Genomic DNA, 26,723 nt, shown 5'->3' on the forward strand with positions numbered 1-26,723 from the left:
GATAACCCTTTATCGTGCATACTGAAATTTTGGTAAGAATAAAATGTGATTTTAAGAAAGCCTTCTATCACAAGCACATTATATGAGTACACTGGTAAACATATAGATATTACATCAAATATGACCATTAAAAAGTCTCATTACTTTGAAATGACCATTGGTGGATCCAGGAATTTTCATAAGTAGGGGCCAACTGTCTGAGCTAAGAGGGGGCCCGCTCATGTCACGCTTCAGTGATTGCCTATATAAGCAACCAATTTTTTTGCCAAAAAAAATCCCCCCCTAAATCCGCTTCTGATGACAAACGTAAGAATTCAAAATCAAAAGCGTCTACATTTAGCAATCATAATTCAAGTTATTGAATCAAGCATAATAGAACTGATATGGCATGATATTTAAAAATATCTTTAAGTTATCTGATGGTCAAAGTCCTAAAACTCTGCAGGACATATCAATTTTTTTTTCACTTTATACGAACATCATCTTATGTTAAATTAATCAAAGCAAATTCAAACATAAGTGCTGATACAAGATGTGAAAAAAAAAAAAATCTGCTTCGCTTTTTATTTATTGTTTTGTATATTAATAAGGCCATTACTTTTCTTGTTTGATTTGTATTACATTTCATTTCTGGGCCCTTTACAGCTAACAATGATGTATGAGTTTTATTCATTGTTGAAGGCCATAAGGCAACCAATAGATACTATCTTCTACATTATTTGGTCTTTGGTGGAGAGTTGTCTCATTGACAATCATACCAAATCATCTTATTTTTATAAGGAAACTGATTTTTTAATAGTGTTAGAATACAGGCTTGATGACTCCTGTAATTAATATAACTGGTATTTGAAAATATTTAAAAGCTGTACTGAACTCTTAGCTTATTTAACCAATTTTCAAGATGAGAAACAAGTGATAAAATTAGAAAGAACATTTCCATAGTACACAGATGCTCCACCTGCACTATCATTTTCTCTGTTCAGTTGATCGTGAAATTGAGGTTAAAACTCTAATTAAGCATTTAAATTAGAAAGATCATATAAGTAACATGTGTACTTAGTTTTAAGTAGATTGAACTTCATCAAAAACTACCAAAAACTTCAAGGGAAGCAGGACAGGTGGACAACAGCACCGACAAATGAATGGACGCAGAGACAAAAAAAAATAATACTCCTAAGTGGGGCATAAATAGAAAACTGAACATATGCAAAGTTTGTCTTATATCAGAGATATGTACTGACTTTACTTAAGTTTTTACTTATAGTTTAAAAGTTTCATCCTCTTCCAACCTTTCACTTTTGCATCACAGTTTGACATACACTTTAGTGTTAGGCCATAGTTATTATATTTTTAGTTTTACGAAATTTTTTGACAAAACCATTGGGTAGGAGGACGAAAAAAAAAAAAAAAAAAAAAAACTGCTGCTGCTGATTTTTTTTTAAATACCAACTGTCAATATCAAAATTTTTTTTTTTTATTTCACCAGGAGATTTTCTACTAGTGTAACAACTATTTTTTTTTTCTTGACAAGGTCTGAATTGAAAATCAATGTGCAACAACTTACTAAATCACCAAGAGCATAAATTTAGATTCTTTCATGCAGTTATGAATTAAAATTTATTTTTTTTTTGCATGAAAAACACTGGGTCGGAGGAGAAAAAAAAATAAAAATCAACATTTTTAATTTTATTTTTTTTCCTATTTGGCAAAAATTAGGGTAGGAGGGTTCGTAAAACTAAAAATAAAAAAACTACAGCCTTAACTGTATGTGATGAACCTTCCAACATGATTACAGTGGATGGCTGTTTAATGTCCATACTCCATCTAGGCAAATTAAATGCATATTCAGGACAAGATATTGATATCAAATTTAATATTAACTCTGCTTTGTATGAGATTAACAAATGAGCCAGATTTTGAATGTGCTAGTTTTCGAGCCAAGAGACAGCTAATAGCCAAGTCACTATCAGGATACATTATTCCTATTCTGGACAAACTAATCTTAGCACTTACTCCTAAATGTTCTTTGCTTAGTAGAAGCACCAAATACCAAGTCTTTGGATTGACCTGGTCAGAGATCAAACCCACAATCTCCTACACTTAAGCCTCAAGACCACTGAGGCTGTTGAAACTCAAAAGACAACATAAAGTAATATTTATAGTTTACCGAACATTTAAGACACATCTTTACTCTTTCATCATTAAACTATTTCTTCTTTTTTTCAAGAAAACTTAATAGTTAATTAAAACATGCAAACACAATAGAGCAATGATTAAACAACAAATAAATGCAAAATGATTAGCATTTGTACTACAAAAAAGTATATACTTTTACATAGAGAGATTTACCATTCTGCTAGATAGAGGCAAACTGAATATACTCAATAGATTCCAGACTTGACAAATATCTGTTAAACATCTAACTATGTTAAATAACTTATTTAAATTCATTATCATACCAATAAAATTGATCTTACTAGGCTTTATGGTTCTTTGATCCTACACTTAATATCATAATGTTCAATTTGGTCAGACAAAGATTTAATCTATTTCTTAGGATCTAAAATTAACAAAATTAAGTCGTGTGTATTCATTTATTTTCCTGCATACAAATTTCATGGTTTGAGGTAAACTTGCAATTTTGTGGTGTTGCCAAATTCTGCATATATTTATAAAGAAAATTTGTATTTTGTTGATCTTTTTAATTTGTGGTTCCCACATGCTCAGGAAATCTAAGAAAATTGGACCTTTTAATAAGGAATCCACAGTAACTTAAAATTCCATTAAATATATTTTTATCTTTAAAAAAATGGATTTCAAAAAATTAGTAACTTGATTTAATGAAAATCAATTAAGGGAATCAATTAGATTTAATACATATATCAGGGGCTATATTATATCTATGAGTCTGTGTTGAATGTACATTTTTTGCACTTAGAGCTCATCATTCTATTGTCATCATTATCATAAGAATATGGATCATGTTAATGTCTGTCCATATCCGTGCAAAATCTTATTTTTAAATTTCTAAATGTCAGCTCATATTAATATTTTCAAAATAAACAATCGTTGATGAGCAATTTCAATCTAGGTTTATGATGTTTATAAAGGAATATGTGTGTAATTAATAAAATTCTACAGGAAATCAGAATCAATTAAAACACTTGTGAAATATTTTCGTATAAATTGAATAAAAAAACATGCTAGATTTGCTTGACAAATATAATGATGATCTGCTCCTTTGAAAGATTATATAATCAGTCAACACTTTGTATGCTATTTGAACACATGGGCGACTAAATACAACTTTTAGGGAAAACTGCCCTAGATTTCCATGAAGGGTGAGCTATGATTACACCGTCACCTATTTTTGTCCTATCATATCCTACAATGTTATAACAGGGTTTTTATCTTATTCAAGATGACCAGCCTTTTTCCACTGTAGTCCATAAATATTAAAACAATAGTTTATAATGTCAATTTAATATGTTTGAAAAATTCATTTCTTTCCTTTTGATGAAGTCTTAAATTTCTTAAATTGTCCTGGTTTAAATTGCTTCTTATTTCCTTTCGTTGACATCCATTTACTTTTTCCTTGTTTGTCTTTTTTTACATTGGTTTGCTTTTTTTTAATTGTCTTTGTCTCTGTTGACTTTTGACTAATTTCTTCTGAACTTTGACCTTTCTCTTCTGAACTCTGATTAACGACAGCTGCTGTTTCCTGTTGTTCCGTCACGTTTTCTGCTGTTCCTTGCTTATCTACAAATCAATTATTATTTAACTTTTCATGAAATAAAGTATGATAAACAAAAGAACTCAATATTGAGTTAATATATAATGTTTTAGGTCAATATTTATATTATCTAGTTTAAGAGCTTGTTATCATCAAACATCCTGCACAATAAATTTTGTAATGAAGATTGCAAGTTTTTTCTGACATATGAATAAATATATTGACCTCAAATCTTGGCTACATTTATAAATCATGGAACAAAAAGTACCAAATCAGGAAAGTGATCAATTTATGTTCACAATAATATGACTGAAAAATCGTAAAAATTTTGAAATCTGATAAAATCCATAAAGATTTTACACATGTCCAAAAATAAACTTTATCACCATTTAATCTCTGAACCCCAATGGGCCTATAAGTAATTGCATAAAATTGAATCTAATTTATTCCAACTTCCTAGATATGACTAATAACAAGAATAAATTAAATACTAAATGCATGATTTCAATTTCAAACCAAACTATGATTCAATAGGAGTTAAAAATAAAAAATTCAGCATGATGTGCATTTTCTCTTTCAGTAGTCCGATGTTAAGGAAAAGTGTATAAAGAAAAAAGATTGGTCAATGTGACAACAATTCAAAAACACAAATAAAACCAAAAGTTGACTAGAGATTAAAATACAAGCTACTCTTTTTAAAAGGTGAAGATGTTATGTTAATTTATAATTTTTATACCAGCCGTTCTATTCTTATTTCAAATTTGATCTGTAACTGACCATTTACATGTACAATTTCATCCAGTGAAACAATACCACTATATTTTAATTAAGTGTAAATATATGTATAAAGTAAACAATGCTATCAACTTACCTGGATCAACAGGTACTTTGTTGGAGAATTTCTTTAATTTAGCCACAAAGAATCCATCAAGATTATGTGTATGTGGATAAAATCTTTTGGTCAACTTCATGTTCTGGTGAAATCGGTGTTTTTCAAATCTGAAAAATTTAACATTTTTTATTGGATGTCATATATCCCATGACCTTTATAAAGGCTACTGCCCATGATTTGTATCAACTAGATTTCTCAGCATCAAAACCCAAAAGAAAATAAATCTTTAAAATAGACTTGAAACCCTTATGCTGTAATAATTCACATTGATTTAATATTATTTATTTAAGATATTCAACGAATTTAAAAGTTGTGGCATAACTAAATCTAAGAAAAAAATAAATTCTTCTTGGTCCGAGACCACAATCATTTCTTAATGCATTTCTTTTAGAACATAAATGAAAATAAAAAAAATCCCACCTGGCCCGAGAACACAGTTATTTCGTAGTGCATTTCTTTTAGACAATAAATTCAAATTAAAAAAATCGCACCTGCTCTTTCTCAAAAAGATTTTTACAGTGTAGTGTACTACCAGTGAGACAAATAATATCAAAATTATAGAAACTTCTACCAGCTCTAACTCAAAATATTGACAATTCTGTGTTAAGGGGGTGTAAAATTCAGTTTGACAGCTTCAGACGTGCTAAAATTTGACCTTTTAGAACTGGACCAATTTACTTCTTAACATAAAGATTCAGCACCCAATTTTTTTTTACATGTTATTACATCCCCCTACTTGATATTTCATGCATTTAATATCAAGAAATAAATTGGGAAAGTGTATCAAATAAGACATGCAAGTTATACACTGTTTACACTAGGGACTATATTCGTAGACAACGAAAACCAAAGGACGATAACTGTGTCCTTGGACCTAATAGGACAGAAAGACTTGACCAATCTTTATAAAACTTTGCATAACCTAAGCTTAGGCAATTGTGAGATAGGTTGCCAAGTTTCATGGCCATATGACATATATTAGAGACACTAGGGTCATTTTAATATAGACATTTGAATGTTTATTTTTGACGTGTAAATCAAATATCTTCAACTGTCAAGATTTTGGCCTTAAAATTTAAAATTTTGCAAAAATTTGCTTTGTAAATGCTCTTGAATATCAAATATTAAGTATTAAAAGCATCTGAACACTCATTTTATTTATCAGATGTATTGTAATTATTCCAAAGTTAAATTTATATAAGCCTATGCCTGAAAATAGAGATTTTCCAATTTAGGGACGCCTTATATAAATATGCATTTTTCTCAGCCAATTTGAAGATTTTGAAGTTTTTTATGCCTAATTTATTCTTTCATATAAATAAAATGTACTTTAAATGTATAGAAAAGTGTCAAAAAGCATACCACATGAGTATAAAATGGTCTTGGACCATGTAGTACTGAGAATTATTTAGAGTCGATTTAGGCGGTAGCCCATATTGACATATAAAAATGCACACAGAAGCTATTAGAAATGAAAATGTGTAACTTTTTGCTCATTTCTATGCTAAGGCGTTATGATACAAGAAGTCTAATTGCAAAAGGACTCTTGCATTTAAATTTTTTAGAAACAATATGGTCTGATGGCCAGTTTTTTCACTTTTCAATGGAAAACTTGCATTTAGTTTTAGCCTTAATAGGCATAAAGTTGGACCACTTACTATCATACAGAGAAAAAAAATGGTAGCCTATGAAAGGAGTAAGGTGTACTGAGTATAATAAAGTGCTTTTTTTACAGATTTAGTGAAATATTTGTGATGGACTACAGATTTGATGTACAAAGCTCTTCACATTTTACATACATCTATTAGGCCGTTTAACCATGACCGTGAATACAAATATCTGCACTTTTTTTCTGTGATAATCTACTTTTCTCTATATCCAGAGTTCACAAATGGTTAATTAAATTTGATTTAATCATAGAAACACAAATATCAGGAACAAAAAAGCTGTCAGATAGAAAGTCAGCATGCCTCTTAGCCATAAAATGTAAACTGCTTTAAAATGCTTATTATAGCCGTAGAATGCCAAAATGGCACATTTTAACAGAATTTCTGTAAACCAAAGATGTAAATCCTTTACTTTGATTGAGTTTGACACACTGAAACCAGCAAATCATTCAGGAAAGTTGCCAAAGTACAGAATCTAGATTTCAGGAATCCATCTCTTAGGCCCGAGAACACAGTTATTTCGTAGTGCATTTCTTTTAGACAATAAATTCAAATTAAAAAAATCGCACCTGCTCTTTCTCAAAAAGATTTTTACAGTGTAGTGTACTACCAGTGAGACAAATAATATCAAAATTATAGAAACTTCTACCAGCTCTAACTCAAAATATTGACAATTCTGTGTTAAGGGGGTGTAAAATTCAGTTTGACAGCTTCAGACGTGCTAAAATTTGACCTTTTAGAACTGGCATTTTGTAATGCTTCTCCTAATTTCAAGAAATAAAATATTTGCTTTCAAAATCTTCAAGATAATTTTTTGTAAATCACAGACTAGAAGTGATAACTGTTTTCTAGGATGGAAAATTTGCACCAAACTAATACTAGCCATATCAAAAGTCCAGGTATGTGAACTTGTATATCAAAAGCTAAGCACACTTACTTTACAAAACCTTCTCTTCCAAAGTCTAAACCTGTTGGAACCAATTTTACATTTCTTTTCTTTAATGCATAATTAATCACAGCCTCATTTTCTTCAACCTACATAAAAATTGAATGTGTATTTAAATGATTCAATGAGTATTTAGATGTTTCAATGTCTATTTAGATGTTTTTATGTGTTTTGAGATGTTTAAATGTGCATTTAGATGTGTATCTAAATGTTTCAATATCAATTTAGTTGTTTCAATGTGTATTTATGTGTTTCAATGTGTATTTAACTATTTCAATAAGTATTTACATGTGTCAATGTGTATTATGAAGTTTCAATATGTATCTTGATATTTCAAGGAGTATTTAACTGTTTCTTTAACCTACACAAAATTCTAATGTGTGTTTAACTGTCTCAATGTGTATGTAGATGTTTCAATGTATAGTTAAATGATTTTAATAAGAACACCAGTACCCCCATTTTAGTAAATAAACTGGCATAAAATAATTTATTATGAGCACAGCTAAAAAGTTATCAAAGGTTTTAGGGTTATAATTTAGTACGCCAGATGGGCTAAATTTGTTTGCTACATATGACTAGAGCTTTTCAAGTCATATGAAATGACTTTGGTGATTATAATGCTAAAGACATCACTTAACCAATGCATTCATTTATACATTTCTTAACTTTATCCTTTTTACATTTTAAAATAAACAAGAATGTGTCCAAAGTACACGGATGCCCCACTCGCACTATCATTTTACATGTTCACTGGACCGTGAAATTGGGGTCAATACTTAAATTTGGCATTAAAATTAGAAAGATCATATCATAGTTAACATGTGTACTAAGTTACAAGTTGACTGGACTTCAACTTCATCAAAAACTACCTTGACCAAAAACTTTAACCTGAGCTTCACACTATCTTTTTCTTTGTTCAGTGGACCATGAAATTGGGGTCAATACTTTAATTTGACATTCAAATTAGAAAGATCATATCATAGGGAACATGTGTACTAAGTTTCAAATTGATTGGACTTCCAACTTCATCAAAAACTACCTCGATCAAAAACTTTAACCTGAAGCTGGACGAATGAACGAACGAACGGAGGCACAGACCAGAAAACATAATGCCCTCTACTATCGTAGGTGGGGCATAAAAATATGAAATCTTGAGGTATAATCAACACAATAATTAATTGGAATGTATATAAAGATTGATTGCAACATATAGACCATCCTCTTAAAGCGGGAGATATAATATTTACCAGAATTGAACATGTAGAATAAACAATGTATGCTCCTGTAGATGATTTAGCATCACAACTATCTATTGCAGCTAGAATTAACTCTCTTTGTAGATGGGAACATCTCTGTATATCTTTTTCATCCTGAAAAAAAAACCAAAGGTATAACCTTATAATGCTTAAAATGTTTTTAACCTGAATATTTTCTAAAATGGTACTTTTAAATATTTATGAGGTCTGTTTTATAAATGAGTGTTCAAAATTCATTATAACATGCAAACAACTATAAGATTTTGTTTTCATTATTTTAGGACATCTCCGCAATTTCATTTTTTTTATCTTTCTTGCAAGCAGGTTTGCATTAGAAAATTTAAAATACTGTAAATTCAGAAATTATTTTGTGCATTTATTATTGTATTTTTTGAAGAATGAACAAAAAAGTGAAATTATTTATTGCAATTTCAGACAAATCTGAAAATCTGAATTCAGGTATATGTATCCTATATTAGAATCAGAGTTCTTATTGCAATACTTATGATGTTGCATTAATTGTATTGATAAAAACCTCACATTAATTTTTGAATAAAAAGTTTATAAATTTTGTGTACTATAAAGTTTGGTAAATTCATTAACTTCTAAACAGACTGTCGTATGTGGTCAAATGGGAGATCACTCTGGCAAAAAAAATGACGCACAAGAAGAACAAAATGTGAATGAAACTGAAAATTGGTAATTTTTACAAAAAATTATTTCATAAAGACTTGAATGAGTTGTTTACAAACATTTAAGTTAAATCAGAAAGTTATAAAGCTGACTTAAGAACTAATGTTTCTATAGAATATCAAAAATAAACGCACCTTATTAATTTTAACTTCTACATCTTTAGCTATTACACCAGTTCCACTGCATGGAGCATCTAATAGTACTCTGTCAAAACCTTTCATTATCTGGAAAATAAAATAATAATCAATTCATTTGTTATTTTACATTAACAACATCACAGTAAAATATTCCTCATTAATTTAAACAAATAGTGCATTATTCTTGAAAAATCTGGACAAACACACTACAATTTTAGTAGAATTTTATAACATTGCACAAGCTATGTAAAAAGATTTGTTTTATTCATTAAAATGTTGTGAACTGCTATTATGGTGATATGTTTTTCTACAGTCTGAATGTTTTGTAATGCAATCTGAAGCAATATATTAACATCTCGTAGACAACAATGTAGACTTATACGATATACAAATTAACAAAATAATGTGTTTTTTTTCATTTCTGAGGTCAAAAATGTAAAAAGTAGGCATGGTAGGATAAGGAAATAAAAAGGGTACAATTAATTATTGTCATCAATACATATGCTACTTTCTTGCATATAAAATAACATTTTTTTTTAAAACTTGGATCAGCTAACTTACAGTGGGGTAAATTCTGCCATCATAATTGCTAATGACTGTATTGGTGATGCCCATACGATGAATGTTCCCTACAATAGCCTTGGCTCTGTCTTTGTTAGCATCATTTGCAAAGATAGTGCCAGTATTCTTCATTAAAGCAGCTGATAAAACAAAACAAATTGATAATTTTAGGCAATGAAAAATTAACATTTTCCTGAAAGCTCAATATTCTAGTTAAACATGATTATTTGTATAAAAACACACAAGGATACCTTAAAAGTGCAGTGTGTTCTTATTATTGATACTATGACACTAAGAATGTAACTGAACTCTGATGTGTAATAAAAATAATAGCTCTGTCATTTAAATTAACATGTTGTCCCCTCCCCCACGTAATGTCTTTTTACCAACTGCAAGTGTTTTTTTTAAGAGAGTAAAAGATTATACCATAGAGACAAACAAGAAGGCAATGTCAGTTGTAGCATAATATAGCTCTGACATTTTCACATGGTATAATCTAAAAATAAATTCTCAACAAATATTTGCATGTGTTAAGAAAGCATGTGTTTATCATGCTAATCATACAGATTACAACACTGTCAAGATCATAACCAAATATAAAGTTATTTCATTTTAGTAGTTCCTTTATTTTAGGGATATTTGTGTGGCTAAAATTTGTTTACAGTACATTGACAATAGTTCTAATTTTGTTATAGCTTACCAATATATGTAGTTTTTCCACCTGGAGCAGAAGCCATGTCCAATATTCTTTCATTTTCCTGTGGAGCTAAAGCCATGACTGGTAGAAAACTAGAGCCTCCCTGTAACATGTAATGACCTGCCAAATATTCTGGTGTAGCACCTGAAAATTTAAAGCACAATATATCATTGAAATGGAAATATTCAAAATTATCATTTAAAAGAAGGCTTGAAATAGTTATCAAAATTACAAGGATTATAATTTGATATGCCAGACGCGTGTTTTGTCTGCTTGAGACTCATCAGTGCCTAAATAAGTATCCCTGCTTTGTTAAATCAATTTCTTATGAGATAGAATAAGTTTTAATAAGAGGGTCTTAAAGGGGACACAAATATGACAAATAACACTCACAATCTTTCAAAATGATGTTAACAGTAATTTTGGGTGCATGACATTAAAACGTAAATGTTCTTTAGATGATGAACAAATCGACTGATTTTGAGGAATCACGTTAATTCTTTCCAACTATTACGTTAACAGCTATTTATTTGAGACCTCTGACGAATCAAGATAAAATTTGAACCAATTTGAAGCTAACTGTATGCAGGTTTGGCACCTGATGGTAAAGGGCATTCCTACCCTCTTATAAGAGTGTCATTGGAGAACTATTATATTTGTCCAACAACCTGAGGAAAGTAGCTTTTCTCATACTCATTTTTCATTATCTAAATTTAACTGTGGGTTAATTTTTGTAAAATGTGATTAATCAATAACATATAAACTTATTCCATACCTAATGGAACCTGTGAGTCATATACAACCAGTCCAACTTTGGACCATTTACCAATAGGGTCTAAATTGACACCTCTGTTTATCAATGCTTGGGCCAAGTCTCTTCTCCTTGTTTTTAAAGTATTAGTTCTGATTGTAACTGGTCGCTGAACTTCATTGGCCTCCAAAAACTCATGTATCTGTATAACAGGAAATTGTTTATTGGAAAAATCATAATTATGTTCAACATATTAAAAACTTAAAAAAAATAGTTATTTTTAATATTAAATGTATATACACTAGAACATTTTTTTTAAAACAAGACAAAAATGGTTTTCTCCACAATTTTTGCAATAAGTATTTAGGGGAAGACAACCAGAACCCTTATGTTTTTTTCAGTGTAAGCAGTTCATAATTTAAAAATATTATTAAAAATACAAAAATGTAGACATTCAAAGCACAATAATGTGTACTTTTATTAGTTTCTGTTAAATTTACAAAACATCAAAAGTAAGCAACAACAGTAAAAAACACAATTTTGCTATTTTTCACAGAATAACATTTGTGTTAAACTTTTGCAAGTTTGTGGTAATCAACATGACTCTTCTGATGTTTCCACAGATCAATTACACAAAAAACATAACATTATGTTGATTATTTTTTGCTGTAAACCCTGAATTTTTTAAAAGTTGATAAATATCTGTTAATAAATCTAGCACAATGCAATTTACTTTAAATTGTGCACAAATCTGCAATTAAGCTTGAAACAAACTAGATTTTCATTCTTAATATGCATAAAGTATTCATTTCCTACAATTGTCCAATTGAATCTGATTAAAATAATTGACCAGTATTTTTAGAATTGTTACCTCAAGAGGGAATAACTGCATCAGTTTTTCCATTAGGAAATCATTATAACTGTAGTAAGTACACAGATCTTTTCTTAGCTGACCAATATATTCTTGTCTGCTCCTGAAAATATACGAAAGTTTTGATATAATTTTGATATACAGTTGACTCTCGTTATCTCCAAGTCAGTTGGACCAGAGAATTATTTCAAGATACACGTAGTTCAACTCAAACGAAAACCGGAAGTTTGACAGTTTGACATTTATATGGAACCACATGAAAACTTCGACTCATCCGAAATTTCGAGTCAACTGAGTTCAAGACAACGTGAGTTAACTGTATATCCTAAACTATAAAATAAAACACATGCATTATCAGACCATAGCTGACTCCAATTTAAACAACTGTAAATAGATATCAAAGGACCTGGATTATAATTTAGTACGCCAGATGCGTGTTTTGTCTACATAAGACTCATCAGTGACACTCATATCAAAGTTGAAGAGCATTGAGGACCCAAAATTCCAAAAAGTGGTGCCAAATACGGCTAAGGTAATCTATGCCTGGGATAAGAAAAATCCTTAGTTTTTTGGAAAAATTCAAAGTTTTGTTAATAACAGGAAATTTATAAAAATGACCACATGATTGATATTCATGTCAACACCGGAGTGTTGACTACTGGGCTGGTGATATGTAAACACTATTTATTAACTCATGTTCCATTTAGTAAGAAATCAAACATCTGGAATTTGTCTCAAACATTTAATTTGGATACCAACAAAACTAGCTAATCAAGTCAGAAATTGAGGACCCAAAAGTCACTGGAGGTAAACAAATTTTGAAATTGTCTTTACTGATATAGAATATTAATGGAAGCCATTTCTGCAGTAGTTTCTGGTATACTGGATGACATCATTGAAGGTGTTTAGGCATAATGACATCTTCATTTTTTAAAGATTTTAATCCAAATGGTCTGAGATAGTTATTGTTAGTTTCTGTCATTTTGGTCTCTTGTGGAGAGTTTTCTCATTGGCAATCATACCACATCTTCTTTTTTATATTAGATAGTTACTCTTTTTTATATTAGATAGTTATTGTTAATTTCTGTCATTTTGGTCTCTTGTGGAGAGTTGTCTCATTGGCAATCATACCACATCTTCTATTTTGATATTGCCTTAATTCTAAATTTCTGCTTTGTACCCTACTTCAGTTGAACATCAGAATTTGTCATCTTATAAAAGAGGTAAATAGAAAATTATTTGTTACTGAAATTTATAAAAGACTGACACTGTATTTATATCGATATCTCATCTTCAGTAAAAAGTACAAACCTTCCCTCTGTCCTCTTTTCTTTAAAGTCAGCCAGGACACCCATGACTTCTTTTATTCTGTTCTGTACTAGTGTAATATCTGGAGGCTGATTCGGTGAAATATGTTAAGGAATATATTCTATACCATAAACGTGATACTAAGCAAAATTAAAGTAAAGGCCTCATTTTTCAAATAAAGATATTTACTTTGTGTTGTCATTCATCTGTATTTACACACATCTAAATTCTAAAATCATTAAGATTTGTAAACATCATATGATAGTTTTATTTGGTCACAGACAATGTACAGTTTCTTTAAGAATAAATGAACCAACAAATATATTATACATCAATAAAACAGCTCCACTTGGCAAATCAAATGATTACCTCTGTTTGTGAAATCTCTATATTATTTTTAGTGAGACATCACAGGCCCGTAGCCAGGAATTTCCAATGGGGGTTTGTTGGACACACAAACTCGACTTTAACAGTCACAATTCGAACAGAACATTGACTTTAACAGTGCTTATTTGTTTTCAAAGGGATGGGGTTCATCCAAACCCCCCCCCCCCACCCACACTACCCCCTGGCTATGGGTATGCATCCTATCACTACAATGGGCAACAGCTTGGACAGAATTAGCATTCGAGTAAAAGGATATTTTCTTGTTCCACTTCTTGACCACTTGGTAATGTGAATTTCTCAGTCTGTGTAATGTTGGTCATCAATTCCTTTTCAGCAAGTTTTCTGGTAAAAAAAGATTAAACATAATCTAAAGCCACACAATCAATTTTAACAAAAGTAGTATACTTTGACAATTAGAATCCACGACTAATCTCTTGCTGATTGCTAAATGTCCACTGGCAAAAAATTTATGCATGTTCAGGAAGATAGAAAACACTGGGAGTTTGCAAAAAACATGTCAGAAATCTGTAAAAATACTCTCAGAAAGCATAATGTTAAAACATAACTCAGTTCAATGAGATAAAGATGGTACCTAACACTACAGGGAGATAACTCTGTAAAGTCATCTAAATGTTTTAATTATGTTGTGTTGTAAAGGGAATATTAAGCTTCTCAATGATCCAAATTGGTGTTTGTCAAACTGCTATATAACCCGTGTATTTTTTTCTGACAAAACGGTTGTTCCAAATTTTTGAAATCTTTATATTTTTGTTAAAGGGTCAAAGTAAATACATTGTCAAAATTTTATGAAAATTAAACGAACCAAATTAATTATAGTGAAAGTGTTGGGTACATCCTTAAGTTGAAGACAAATCTTTTTTTGCTGTAGACTAATCACCTTCTTGCTACAATTGCTACTTGGACTAAATGAGAATACATAAATAATTGTCTTTCATTAAATAGTAGTAATTTTTTTACTGAAGTTTCTGTTTCAACATTAACATGATTAAGGACTAGAGTTCTGTTTATTTTGTCTGCAGAAGTATGTTGAATCTTAAGTTTGATTTTTACCATATAGACCAATGAATGGAAAGTGATTGCAATTTGGCCTTTTAGATAAAAATAACGTTTATTGTGTTTTATGTTTACATGTAGCTAGAAGAAATTATTGCTTTCAAAGTATAGTACTTCATACTTCTTTATGGTTACGTTGAAAAAGAGTAAAAGGGAGGTGAATGGACAAGCCAATGTGGAACAGCCTAAAAATATATGGTAAGCTTTAAGTATATTTCATGTATTGTAAAATTGTTGAAAAAGATTAGAAGGGAGGTGAATGGACTAGCCAATGTGGAACAGCCAAAAAATATATGATAAGCTTTAAGTATATTTCAAGTATTGTAAAATTGTTGAAAAAGATTAGAAGGGAGGTGAATGGACTAGCCAATGTGGAACAGCCTAAAAATATATGATAAGCTTTAAGTATATTTCAAGTATTGTAAAATTGTTGAAAAAGATTAGAAGGGAGGTGAATGGACTAGCCAATGTGGAACAGCCTAAAAATATATGGTAAGCTTTAAGTATATTTCATGTATTGTAAAATTGTTGAAAAAGATTAGAAGGGAGGTGAATGGACAAGCCAATGTGGAACAGCCTAAAAATATATGGTAAGCTTTAAGTATATTTCATGTATTGTAAAATTGTTGAAAAAGATTAGAAGGGAGGTGAATGGACTAGCCAATGTGGAACAGCCAAAAAATATATGATAAGCTTTAAGTATATTTCAAGTATTGTAAAATTGTTGAAAAAGATTAGAAGGGAGGTGAATGGACTAGCCAATGTGGAACAGCCTAAAAATATATGGTAAGCTTTAAGTATATTTCATGTATTGTAAAATTGTTGAAAAAGATTAGAAGGGAGGTAAATGGACAAGCCAATGTGGAACAGCCTAAAATTATATGATAAGCTTTAAGTATATTTCATGTATTGTAAAATTGTTGAAAAAGATTGGGAGGTGAATGGACTAGCCAATGTGGAACAGCCTAAAAATATATGGTAAGCTTAAAGTATATTTCATGTATTGTAAAATTGTTGAAAAAGATTAGAAGGGAGGTGAATGGACTAGCCAATGTGGAACAGCCTAAAAATATATGGTAAGCTTTAAGTATATTTCATGTATTGTAAAATTGTTGAAAAAAGATTAGAAGGGAGGTAAATGGACAAGCCAATGTGGAACAGCCTAAAATTATATGGTAAGCTTTAAGTATATTTCAAGTATTGTAAAATTGTTGAAAAAGATTGGGAGGTGAATGGACTAGCCAATGTGGAACAGCCTAAAAATATATGGTAAGCTTAAAGTATATTTCATGTATTGTAAAATTGTTGAAAAAGATTAAAAGGGAGGTGAATGGACAGGCCAATGTGGAACAGCCTAAAAATATATGGTAAGCTTTAAGTATATTTCATGTATTGTAAAATTGTTGAAAAAGATTGGGAGGTGAATGGACTAGCCAATGTGGAACAGCCTAAAAATATATGGTAAGCTTAAAGTATATTTCATGTATTGTAAAATTGTTGAAAAAGATTAAAAGGGAGGTGAATGGACAGGCCAATGTGGAACAGCCTAAAAATATATGGTAAGCTTTAAGTATATTTCATGTATTGTAAAATTGTTGAAAAAGATTAGAAGGGAGGTGAATGGACAAGCCAATGTGGAACAGCCAAAAAATATATGATAAGCTTTAAGTATATTTCATGTATTGTAAAATTGTTGAAAAAGATTAAAAGGGAGGTGAATGGACTAGCCAATGTGGAACAGCCTAAAAATATATGGTAAGCTTTAAGTATATTTCATGTATTGTAAAATTGTTGAAAAAGATTAGAAGGGAGGTGAATGGACTAGCCAATGTGGAACAGCCTAAAAATATATGGTAAGCTTTAAGTATATTTCATGTATTGTAAAATTGTTGAAAAAGATTAGAAGGGAGGTGAATGGACAAGCCAATGTGGAACAGCCAAAAAATATATGGTAAGCTTTAAGTATATTTCATGTATTGTAAAATTGTTGAAAAAGATTAGAAGGGAGGTGAATGGACTAGCCAATGTGGAACAGCCTAAAAATATATGGTAAGCTTTAAGTATATTTCATGTATTGTAAAATTGTTGAAAAAGATTAGAAGGGAGGTGAATGGACAAGCCAATGTGGAACAGCCTAAAAATATATGGTAAGCTTTAAGTATATTTCATGTATTGTAAAATTGTTGAAAAAGATTAGAAGGGAGGTGAATGGACTAGCCAATGTGGAACAGCCTAAAAATATATGGTAAGCTTTAAGTATATTTCAAGTATTGTAAAATTGTTGAAAAAGATTAGAAGGGAGGTGAATGGACTAGCCAATGTGGAACAGCCTAAAAATATATGGTAAGCTTTAAGTATATTTCAAGTATTGTAAAATTGTTGAAAAAGATTAGAAGGGAGGTGAATGGACTAGCCAATGTGGAACAGCCTAAAAATATATGGTAAGCTTAAAGTATATTTCATGTATTGTAAAATTGTTGAAAAAGATTAAAAGGGAGGTGAATGGACAAGCCAATGTGGAACAGCCTAAAAATATATGGTAAGCTTTAAGTATATTTCAAGTATTGTAAAATTGTTGAAAAAGATTAGAAGGGAGGTAAATGGACAAGCCAATGTGGAACAGCCTAAAAATATATGGTAAGCTTTAAGTATATTTCATGTATTGTAAAATTGTTGAAAAAGATTAGAAGGGAGGTGAATGGACTAGCCAATGTGGAACAGCCTAAAAATATATGGTAAGCTTTAAGTATATTTCAAGTATTGTAAAATTGTTGAAAAAGATTAGAAGGGAGGTGAATGGACAAGCCAATGTGGAACAGCCTAAAAATATATGGTAAGCTTTAAGTATATTTCATGTATTGTAAAATTGTTGAAAAAGATTAGAAGGGAGGTGAATGGACTAGCCAATGTGGAACAGCCTAAAAATATATGGTAAGCTTTTAAGTATATTTCAAGTATTGTAAAATTGTTGAAAAAGATTAGAAGGGAGGTGAATGGACAAGCCAATGTGGAACAGCCTAAAAATATATGGTAAGCTTTAAGTATATTTCAAGTATTGTAAAATTGTTGAAAAAGATTAGAAGGGAGGTAAATGGACAAGCCAATGTGGAACAGCCTAAAATTATATGGTAAGCTTTAAGTATATTTCAAGTATTGTAAAATTGTTGAAAAAGATTAGAAGGGAGGTGAATGGACTAGCCAATGTGGAACAGCCTAAAAATATATGGTAAGCTTAAAGTATATTTCATGTATTGTAAAATTGTTGAAAAAGATTAGAAGGGAGGTGAATGGACTAGCCAATGTGGAACAGCCAAAAAATATATGATAAGCTTTAAGTATATTTCATGTATTGTAAAATTGTTGAAAAAGATTAGAAGGGAGGTGAATGGACTAGCCAATGTGGAACAGCCTAAAAATATATGGTAAGCTTTAAGTATATTTCAAGTATTGTAAAATTGTTGAAAAAGATTAGAAGGGAGGTGAATGGACTAGCCAATGTGGAACAGCCTAAAAATATATGGTAAGCTTTAAGTATATTTCATGTATTGTAAAATTGTTGAAAAAGATTAGAAGGGAGGTAAATGGACAAGCCAATGTGGAACAGCCTAAAAATATATGGTAAGCTTTAAGTATATTTCATGTATTGTAAAATTGTTGAAAAAGATTAAAAGGGAGGTAAATGGACTAGCCAATGTGGAACAGCCTAAAATTATATGGTAAGCTTTAAGTATATTTCAAGTATTGTAAAATTGTTGAAAAAGATTGGGAGGTGAATGGACTAGCCAATGTGGAACAGCCTAAAAATATATGGTAAGCTTAAAGTATATTTCATGTATTGTAAAATTGTTGAAAAAGATTAAAAGGGAGGTGAATGGACAGGCCAATGTGGAACAGCCTAAAAATATATGGTAAGCTTTAAGTATATTTCATGTATTGTAAAATTGTTGAAAAAGATTAGAAGGGAGGTGAATGGACAAGCCAATGTGGAACAGCCAAAAAATATATGGTAAGCTTTAAGTATATTTCATGTATTGTAAAATTGTTGAAAAAGATTGGGAGGTGAATGGACTAGCCAATGTGGAACAGCCTAAAAATATATGGTAAGCTTAAAGTATATTTCATGTATTGTAAAATTGTTGAAAAAGATTAAAAGGGAGGTGAATGGACAGGCCAATGTGGAACAGCCTAAAAATATATGGTAAGCTTTAAGTATATTTCATGTATTGTAAAATTGTTGAAAAAGATTAGAAGGGAGGTGAATGGACTAGCCAATGTGGAACAGCCTAAAAATATATGGTAAGCTTTAAGTATATTTCATGTATTGTAAAATTGTTGAAAAAGATTAGAAGGGAGGTAAATGGACAAGCCAATGTGGAACAGCCTAAAAATATATGGTAAGCTTTAAGTATATTTCATGTATTGTAAAATTGTTGAAAAAGATTAGAAGGGAGGTGAATGGACTAGCCAATGTGGAACAGCCTAAAAATATATGGTAAGCTTTAAGTATATTTCATGTATTGTAAAATTGTTGAAAAAGATTAGAAGGGAGGTAAATGGACAAGCCAATGTGGAACAGCCTAAAATTATATGATAAGCTTTAAGTATATTTCATGTATTGTAAAATTGTTGAAAAAGATTAGAAGGGAGGTGAATGGACTAGCCAATGTGGAACAGCCTAAAAATATATGGTAAGCTTTAAGTATATTTCATGTATTGTAAAATTGTTGAAAAAGATTAGAAGGGAGGTGAATGGACAAGCCAATGTGGAACAGCCTAAAAATATATGGTAAGCTTTAAGTATATTTCATGTATTGTAAAATTGTTGAAAAAGATTAGAAGGGAGGTGAATGGACTAGCCAATGTGGAACAGCCTAAAATTATATGATAAGCTTTAAGTATATTTCAAGTATTGTAAAATTGTTGAAAAAGATTAGAAGGGAGGTGAATGGACAAGCCAATGTGGAACAGCCTAAAAATATATGGTAAGCTTTAAGTATATTTCATGTATTGTAAAATTGTTGAAAAAGATTAGAAGGGAGGTGAATGGACTAGCCAATGTGGAACAGCCTAAAATTATATGATAAGCTTTAAGTATATTTCAAGTATTGTAAAATTGTTGAAAAAGATTAAAAGGGAGGTAAATGGACAAGCCAATGTGGAACAGCCTAAAATTATATGATAAGCTTTAAGTATATTTCATGTATTGTAAAATTGTTGAAAAAGATTAAAAGGGAGGTGAATGGACTAGCCAATGTGGAACAGCCTAAAAATATATGGTAAGCTTTAAGTATATTTCATGTATTGTAAAATTGTTGAAAAAGATTAGAAGGGAGGTGAATGGACAAGCCAATGTGGAACAGCCTAAAAATATATGGTAAGCTTTAAGTATATTTCATGTATTGTAAAATTGTTGAAAAAGATTAGAAGGGAGGTGAATGGACTAGCCAATGTGGAACAGCCTAAAAATATATGGTAAGCTTTAAGTATATTTCATGTATTGTAAAATTGTTGAAAAAGATTAGAAGGGAGGTGAATGGACTAGCCAATGTGGAACAGCCTAAAAATATATGGTAAGCTTTAAGTATATTTCATGTATTGTAAAATTGTTGAAAAAGATTAGAAGGGAGGTGAATGGACTAGCCAATGTGGAACAGCCTAAAAATATATGGTAAGCTTAAAGTATATTTCATGTATTGTAAAATTGTTGAAAAAGATTAAAAGGGAGGTGAATGGACAGGCCAATGTGGAACAGCCTAAAAATATATGGTAAGCTTTAAGTATATTTCATGTATTGTAAAATTGTTGAAAAAGATTAAAAGGGAGGTGAATGGACTAGCCAATGTGGAACAGCCTAAAAATATATGGTAAGCTTTAAGTATATTTCATGTATTGTAAAATTGTTGAAAAAGATTAGAAGGGAGGTGAATGGACAAGCCAATGTGGAACAGCCTAAAAATATATGGTAAGCTTTAAGTATATTTCATGTATTGTAAAATTGTTGAAAAAGATTAGAAGGGAGGTGAATGGACTAGCCAATGTGGAACAGCCTAAAATTATATGATAAGCTTTAAGTATATTTCAAGTATTGTAAAATTGTTGAAAAAGATTAGAAGGGAGGTGAATGGACAAGCCAATGTGGAACAGCCTAAAAATATATGGTAAGCTTTAAGTATATTTCATGTATTGTAAAATTGTTGAAAAAGATTAAAAGGGAGGTGAATGGACTAGCCAATGTGGAACAGCCTAAAAATATATGGTAAGCTTTAAGTATATTTCATGTATTGTAAAATTGTTGAAAAAGATTAAAAGGGAGGTGAATGGACTAGCCAATGTGGAACAGCCTAAAAATATATGGTAAGCTTTAAGTATATTTCATGTATTGTAAAATTGTTGAAAAAGATTAAAAGGGAGGTGAATGGACTAGCCAATGTGGAACAGCCTAAAAATATATGGTAAGCTTTAAGTATATTTCATGTATTGTAAAATTGTTGAAAAAGATTAGAAGGGAGGTGAATGGACTAGCCAATATGGAACAGCCTAAAAATATATGGTAAGCTTTAAGTATATTTCATGTATTGTAAAATTGTTGAAAAAGATTAGAAGGGAGGTGAATGGACTAGCCAATGTGGAACAGCCTAAAAATATATGGTAAGCTTTAAGTATATTTCATGTATTGTAAAATTGTTGAAAAAGATTAGAAGGGAGGTGAATGGACTAGCCAATGTGGAACAGCCTAAAAATATATGGTAAGCTTTAAGTATATTTCAAGTATTGTAAAATTGTTGAAAAAGATTAGAAGGGAGGTGAATGGACTAGCCAATGTGGAACAGCCTAAAAATATATGGTAAGCTTTAAGTATATTTCATGTATTGTAAAATTGTTGAAAAAGATTAGAAGGGAGGTAAATGGACAAGCCAATATGGAACAGCCTAAAAATATATGGTAAGCTTTAAGTATATTTCATGTATTGTAAAATTGTTGAAAAAGATTAGAAGGGAGGTGAATGGACTAGCCAATGTGGAACAGCCTAAAAATATATGGTAAGCTTTAAGTATATTTCAAGTATTGTAAAATTGTTGAAAAAGATTAGAAGGGAGGTAAATGGACTAGCCAATGTGGAACAGCCTAAAAATATATGGTAAGCTTTAAGTATATTTCATGTATTGTAAAATTGTTGAAAAAGATTAGAAGGGAGGTGAATGGACTAGCCAATGTGGAACAGCCTAAAAATATATGGTAAGCTTTAAGTATATTTCATGTATTGTAAAATTGTTGAAAAAGATTGGGAGGTGAATGGACTAGCCAATGTGGAACAGCCTAAAAATATATGGTAAGCTTTAAGTATATTTCATGTATTGTAAAATTGTTGAAAAAGATTAGAAGGGAGGTGAATGGACAGGCCAATGTGGAACAGCCTAAAAATATATGGTAAGCTTTAAGTATATTTCAAGTATTGTAAAATTGTTGAAAAAGATTAGAAGGGAGGTGAATGGACAAGCCAATGTGGAACAGCCTAAAAATATATGGTAAGCTTTAAGTATATTTCATGTATTGTAAAATTGTTGAAAAAGATTAGAAGGGAGGTGAATGGACTAGCCAATGTGGAACAGCCTAAAAATATCTTGTAAGATTTCAGTCTATTTCATGTATTGTAAAATTGTTATAGCTTATTACTTACTTGTCTCTGGCCTGCTTTTTCTCTAACTTCTTGGCTTTCTTTTCAACAGGCAACAGCTACGAAGAAAAGGAAATGTTTTTATTCTACTGTAATGAGTACTTGACATTGTAATGACATTGGCAGCCTAGTAAATATTACTAATATAGAAAATAATTAATCTGGTGATTTTTTTGTACATTAATTAGGCCATTAATTTTCTCGTTTGAATTGTCCTACATTTGTGATTTCCATGCCTTTAATAGCTGACTATGCAATATGGACTTTGCTTTTTGTTTAAATTCAGACCTATACATGTAAATTGCTGTGTCATTTGTCTCTTGTGGAGAGTTGTCTCATTAGCAATCATACCACATCTTCTTTTTTATAATTAATCCATATAATTTTAAGCATTGCTTAACAATTAACCCATGAAATGAAATTCATAAGCATCTTTTTTTTCCTACTACTGTTTTTTTATTGCACATTTTTTCTGATGTTGTAAATAATAAAACACTTACATCTTCATCATCCTCATCTGAATCATCATCATCTTCATCACTGTCATCATCTGATAATTCATCATCACTAAAATCATCTGGAATATCATCTTCACTGTCATCATTGTCAGACTGAGAAAAAAATATATATATTGTTAATCATTGATACATGTTGGCTGCGTTGGATAGAAATCAACCTTATGCAAGTGCACATTTACATGCATAAAACTTTGATCAGTTTTAGGAACATTCAACATATTCAAATACAAAATAAAAGATGAATTGTGGTCCATCTTATAGGGTTTTTATAACAACTCAATCTTCAATCAGTTAGTCCTTTGATAAAAAAAATATTTCAAGCCGAAATAAGATAACAGATATTATTATTCACTTGCATATGGTAGATTTCTATCTGACAGGGCCCATGTAAAACAAGAAGTATACATGTTCATGCTATGTGGTGTTCCTAGCTATAGAATAAGGAAACTTTTTCATAATATTATTGCTTTACAGAATATTTTCTCTCTACACAGCCTGTTCCATATCATTTATCATAAGGCTTATCATTAAGGCATGAAAACAATGTCTTTTCTATTAGGATATATATTTATACATAAAAAATCTAATGAAAAAAAACATCCTGCAAACCTGATAGGTATCTATTTGTCAAATTGCCTATAGAGCACAAACAGGAAAAAAATTGTACACATGCAACGATATTGATAAAAGAAAGTCAATAACTAATAACATGATATCATGATCATAAATAACCAGTTTAAAATGTGTTATATTTTTCATGTATCACCTACATCAGCCTCTCCAGATTTAGCTGGTTTTAACCAGTCTTTGTTGTGATCTGTGTAGCCAGTTACCTCCCCTAAATCAGAGTCGTCTTCTTCCATATCACTTTCATCTGAAATCAAAAGACGTTTTCTTTAATCATGGTTATCATAGATGTATATACAATAATGTCCCAGAATAATTTAGGTTAAGAATGAAAACTTTTTATGTTAATAATGAGAATGAGAACAAAACTATTTCTATAAAAATATGTATAAGGATGGTTACTCACTGAATTATCAAATATTATCTAAGCATACCATGTCAAAAATTATTTTGATGCAAAACCATTGTAGTATGCATGATTTTTTGTTAAACTATTTCTCCACCATTTAGGAGGTACTATAGACTTATAGACTTCAACAACTCTTTGGATTTTTTAATACTCATTTGAATGTTAATTTATTTCTTAAAACTGCAATCCAATTCAACTATTGTTTTTAAAGGTCATCAAATAAAACTATTAACATGATTAAAGTGGACTACACATCATCTCACCACAGCAATGATTACTCAATTTCAGAATTTTCAGTGATTTTTTGTTGTTTCTCCCCCCATCTAATTTCTATTTATAGAAGTTTTGGCCATCTTCGTTCTGTGAGAACTTAGAAATCACCTTTCAGATGAATAGACCCTAATTAGAAAAAGTAAGTTTATAGCAAACAGAAAAGCAACATTAGCCCCTTTTATCCCTGTGCTAAGTTTAGGTGAAGTTGAGATAATTATTATGATTCATCAGAATTTATGTTACCTTCTGATTCAACAGAATTTATGTTACCTTCTGATTCATCAGAATTTATGTTACCTTCTGATTCATCAGAATTTATGTTACCTTCTGATTCATCAGAATTTTCCTCCTCCTCCATCTCTTCTTCCTTCTCTTTCTTTCTTTTGACTCCTTGGACATTTTTAGACTTTCCCTTTAGATTCTTTGATGCCTGTCCATTTTTCATCTTTAAATCATTTTGACCTTTGACCTTATTAACTTTGGCAGTCTGTTTAGCTTTCTGTTCTTCTTTCTTCTGTCGTAATTTTTCTTTCTTGTCATCTTGTTTTTTAATTCTATTCTTTAATCTTTTCTTCTGTCTGCTGCTAAGCTTCTTATCTTCTTTGTCATCATCTACACAAATATAATAGTAATAAATACAGAATATAAAATTGTAATCCAAAATTATTTATTTTATTTGAAGATTCTGCTTTGAAGCCTTACAAGAGCACTGTAACTGTAACTAAGGCGTCGAAGCAAAAAATTAAAATAAATAGGCTTTCAAGACTTCATCTGTTCGAAATTATTTGGACTAATTTGTCATTACATTGTGCATTATTGGTAAACCTTTATAAAAATCATGTTATTTTTGCTTGAATCTTAAGAATCCTAAAATAAATATTAAATATGTGAAACTGTTGTGTAGTTTGAAAAACTTTTTTTTGTATGATCGTTGTCTACACAATTACGTCCCTAGTGTCTACCAAATGTATGGCGTCAAATTGATGATCCGTATTGAAAAGAGTTGACGCACAACTGAGTAGCTCGCCTAGTTAATCTCTAGTTTATACAAAATCTGAACTTATTTAGGACTACAACTCCTTTTGTGCTACACATACCGTCTTCTTTCAGTTCCTTGGGCATTTGTGGAGGTTTCTGCTTCTTTGCCTTTCTACCAGGACCTTTTTTTGGCCCATCGAGCGTCAAATCTCTCTTTCTACCCATAATTTAGTGTTAAAATTATGGAAAATATTTGTTTCCCCACGTGTTGTGTGTTTTCAATATTTTCACTTCCGGTTGAAAAATCTATATAGTGAAACGATGTCGGTACTTATATTTTCCGGATTTTTATATTAAATCAGTGCCTCTGATCTCATCACGGTATCAACTGTTCATTTAAATATTTGAGAAATATAATATAACTTTGACAGATAACCTTATTTCAGAGGCTAATGCATGAAATAGACAGCTCAATCCAATTAAACTACAGATACTATAAGGCCAGTTTAATTAGAATGACCGAGTTGTAACTTCCGAAAAGGGACCGCCAGTTTCTCATCATGCTATTATACTATATGATATAGAAAGTCCATAGTATAGAAAGTCCCTGCTTCTAAGTTAACTTGTCTGTCAAAACTGGTAGTAAGTGAGTGAATACCAAATTCTGGGACTATAATACAAAAGTGATAAATGGTAAAAACAATAGTCTAATGCAAATCATAGAAGACAGATGTCAGCCGTGAGATTAACAAAAAGATGACCTTGGCCAATTTGACTAGCTTCCATATGTTACAAGAACGTTTTCTTCGAATGAAAATCTATTGACAAATAAGGGGTCAAACAGGTGCTGATAATACAGTTTTCACAGAATTACAATTATATATACTACCCGTACCTGCACTTTCGAAAAGCGCAAAGCCTGAAAGAAAACATTGAAAGCATAGTCACATTTTGTATTCCAGATAAAGAGGAAAAGGGACTGCCTGTAAATATACTTTGAGAGTTGGAAGTATTATTTTGAAATACTTACATGATAAACCCATTTACAAACTGAGAAGAATAAAAATGAACAGAAATCGGGGGAAATAAAAAACAAACCGAAACATGAAAATTAGACAAATGGGCCGTACACAAACTTAGATATGAAAGTATCCTGATGGAACAATTTAACCACATACATACAGACAAACCAACTGAAATTACAATTATAGATATGCCGTCAAATACAAGGTCAGTCACACCGTACATCAATTTGTTGGCTTAGCCGCTA

At 30.6% G+C, this 26,723-nt stretch overlaps 1 protein-coding gene across 1 annotated transcript; it reads right to left on the reverse strand.

The window, feature by feature from the left end:
- Positions 1-2,140: 2,140 nt before the first annotated feature.
- On the reverse strand, positions 2,141-25,766 carry LOC134693408 (uncharacterized). Its single transcript, XM_063554221.1, has 16 exons — positions 25,573-25,766; positions 24,800-25,087; positions 23,937-24,040; positions 23,149-23,259; positions 22,652-22,707; positions 14,156-14,241; positions 13,516-13,609; positions 12,205-12,307; positions 11,358-11,535; positions 10,586-10,726; positions 9,886-10,025; positions 9,322-9,411; positions 8,486-8,608; positions 7,230-7,327; positions 4,605-4,732; positions 2,141-3,759 (listed from the first exon to the last, which is right to left on the reverse strand). The coding sequence occupies exons 1-16, from the start codon at positions 25,676-25,678 to the stop codon at positions 3,500-3,502; spliced, it is 2,106 nt and encodes a 701-aa protein (XP_063410291.1). The 5' UTR covers positions 25,679-25,766; the 3' UTR covers positions 2,141-3,499.
- Positions 25,767-26,723: the final 957 nt, after the last annotated feature.

The sequence above is a fragment of the Mytilus trossulus genome, chromosome 12 (assembly GCF_036588685.1).
Source record: "Mytilus trossulus isolate FHL-02 chromosome 12, PNRI_Mtr1.1.1.hap1, whole genome shotgun sequence".
Lineage (NCBI taxonomy): Eukaryota > Metazoa > Mollusca > Bivalvia > Mytilida > Mytilidae > Mytilus > Mytilus trossulus.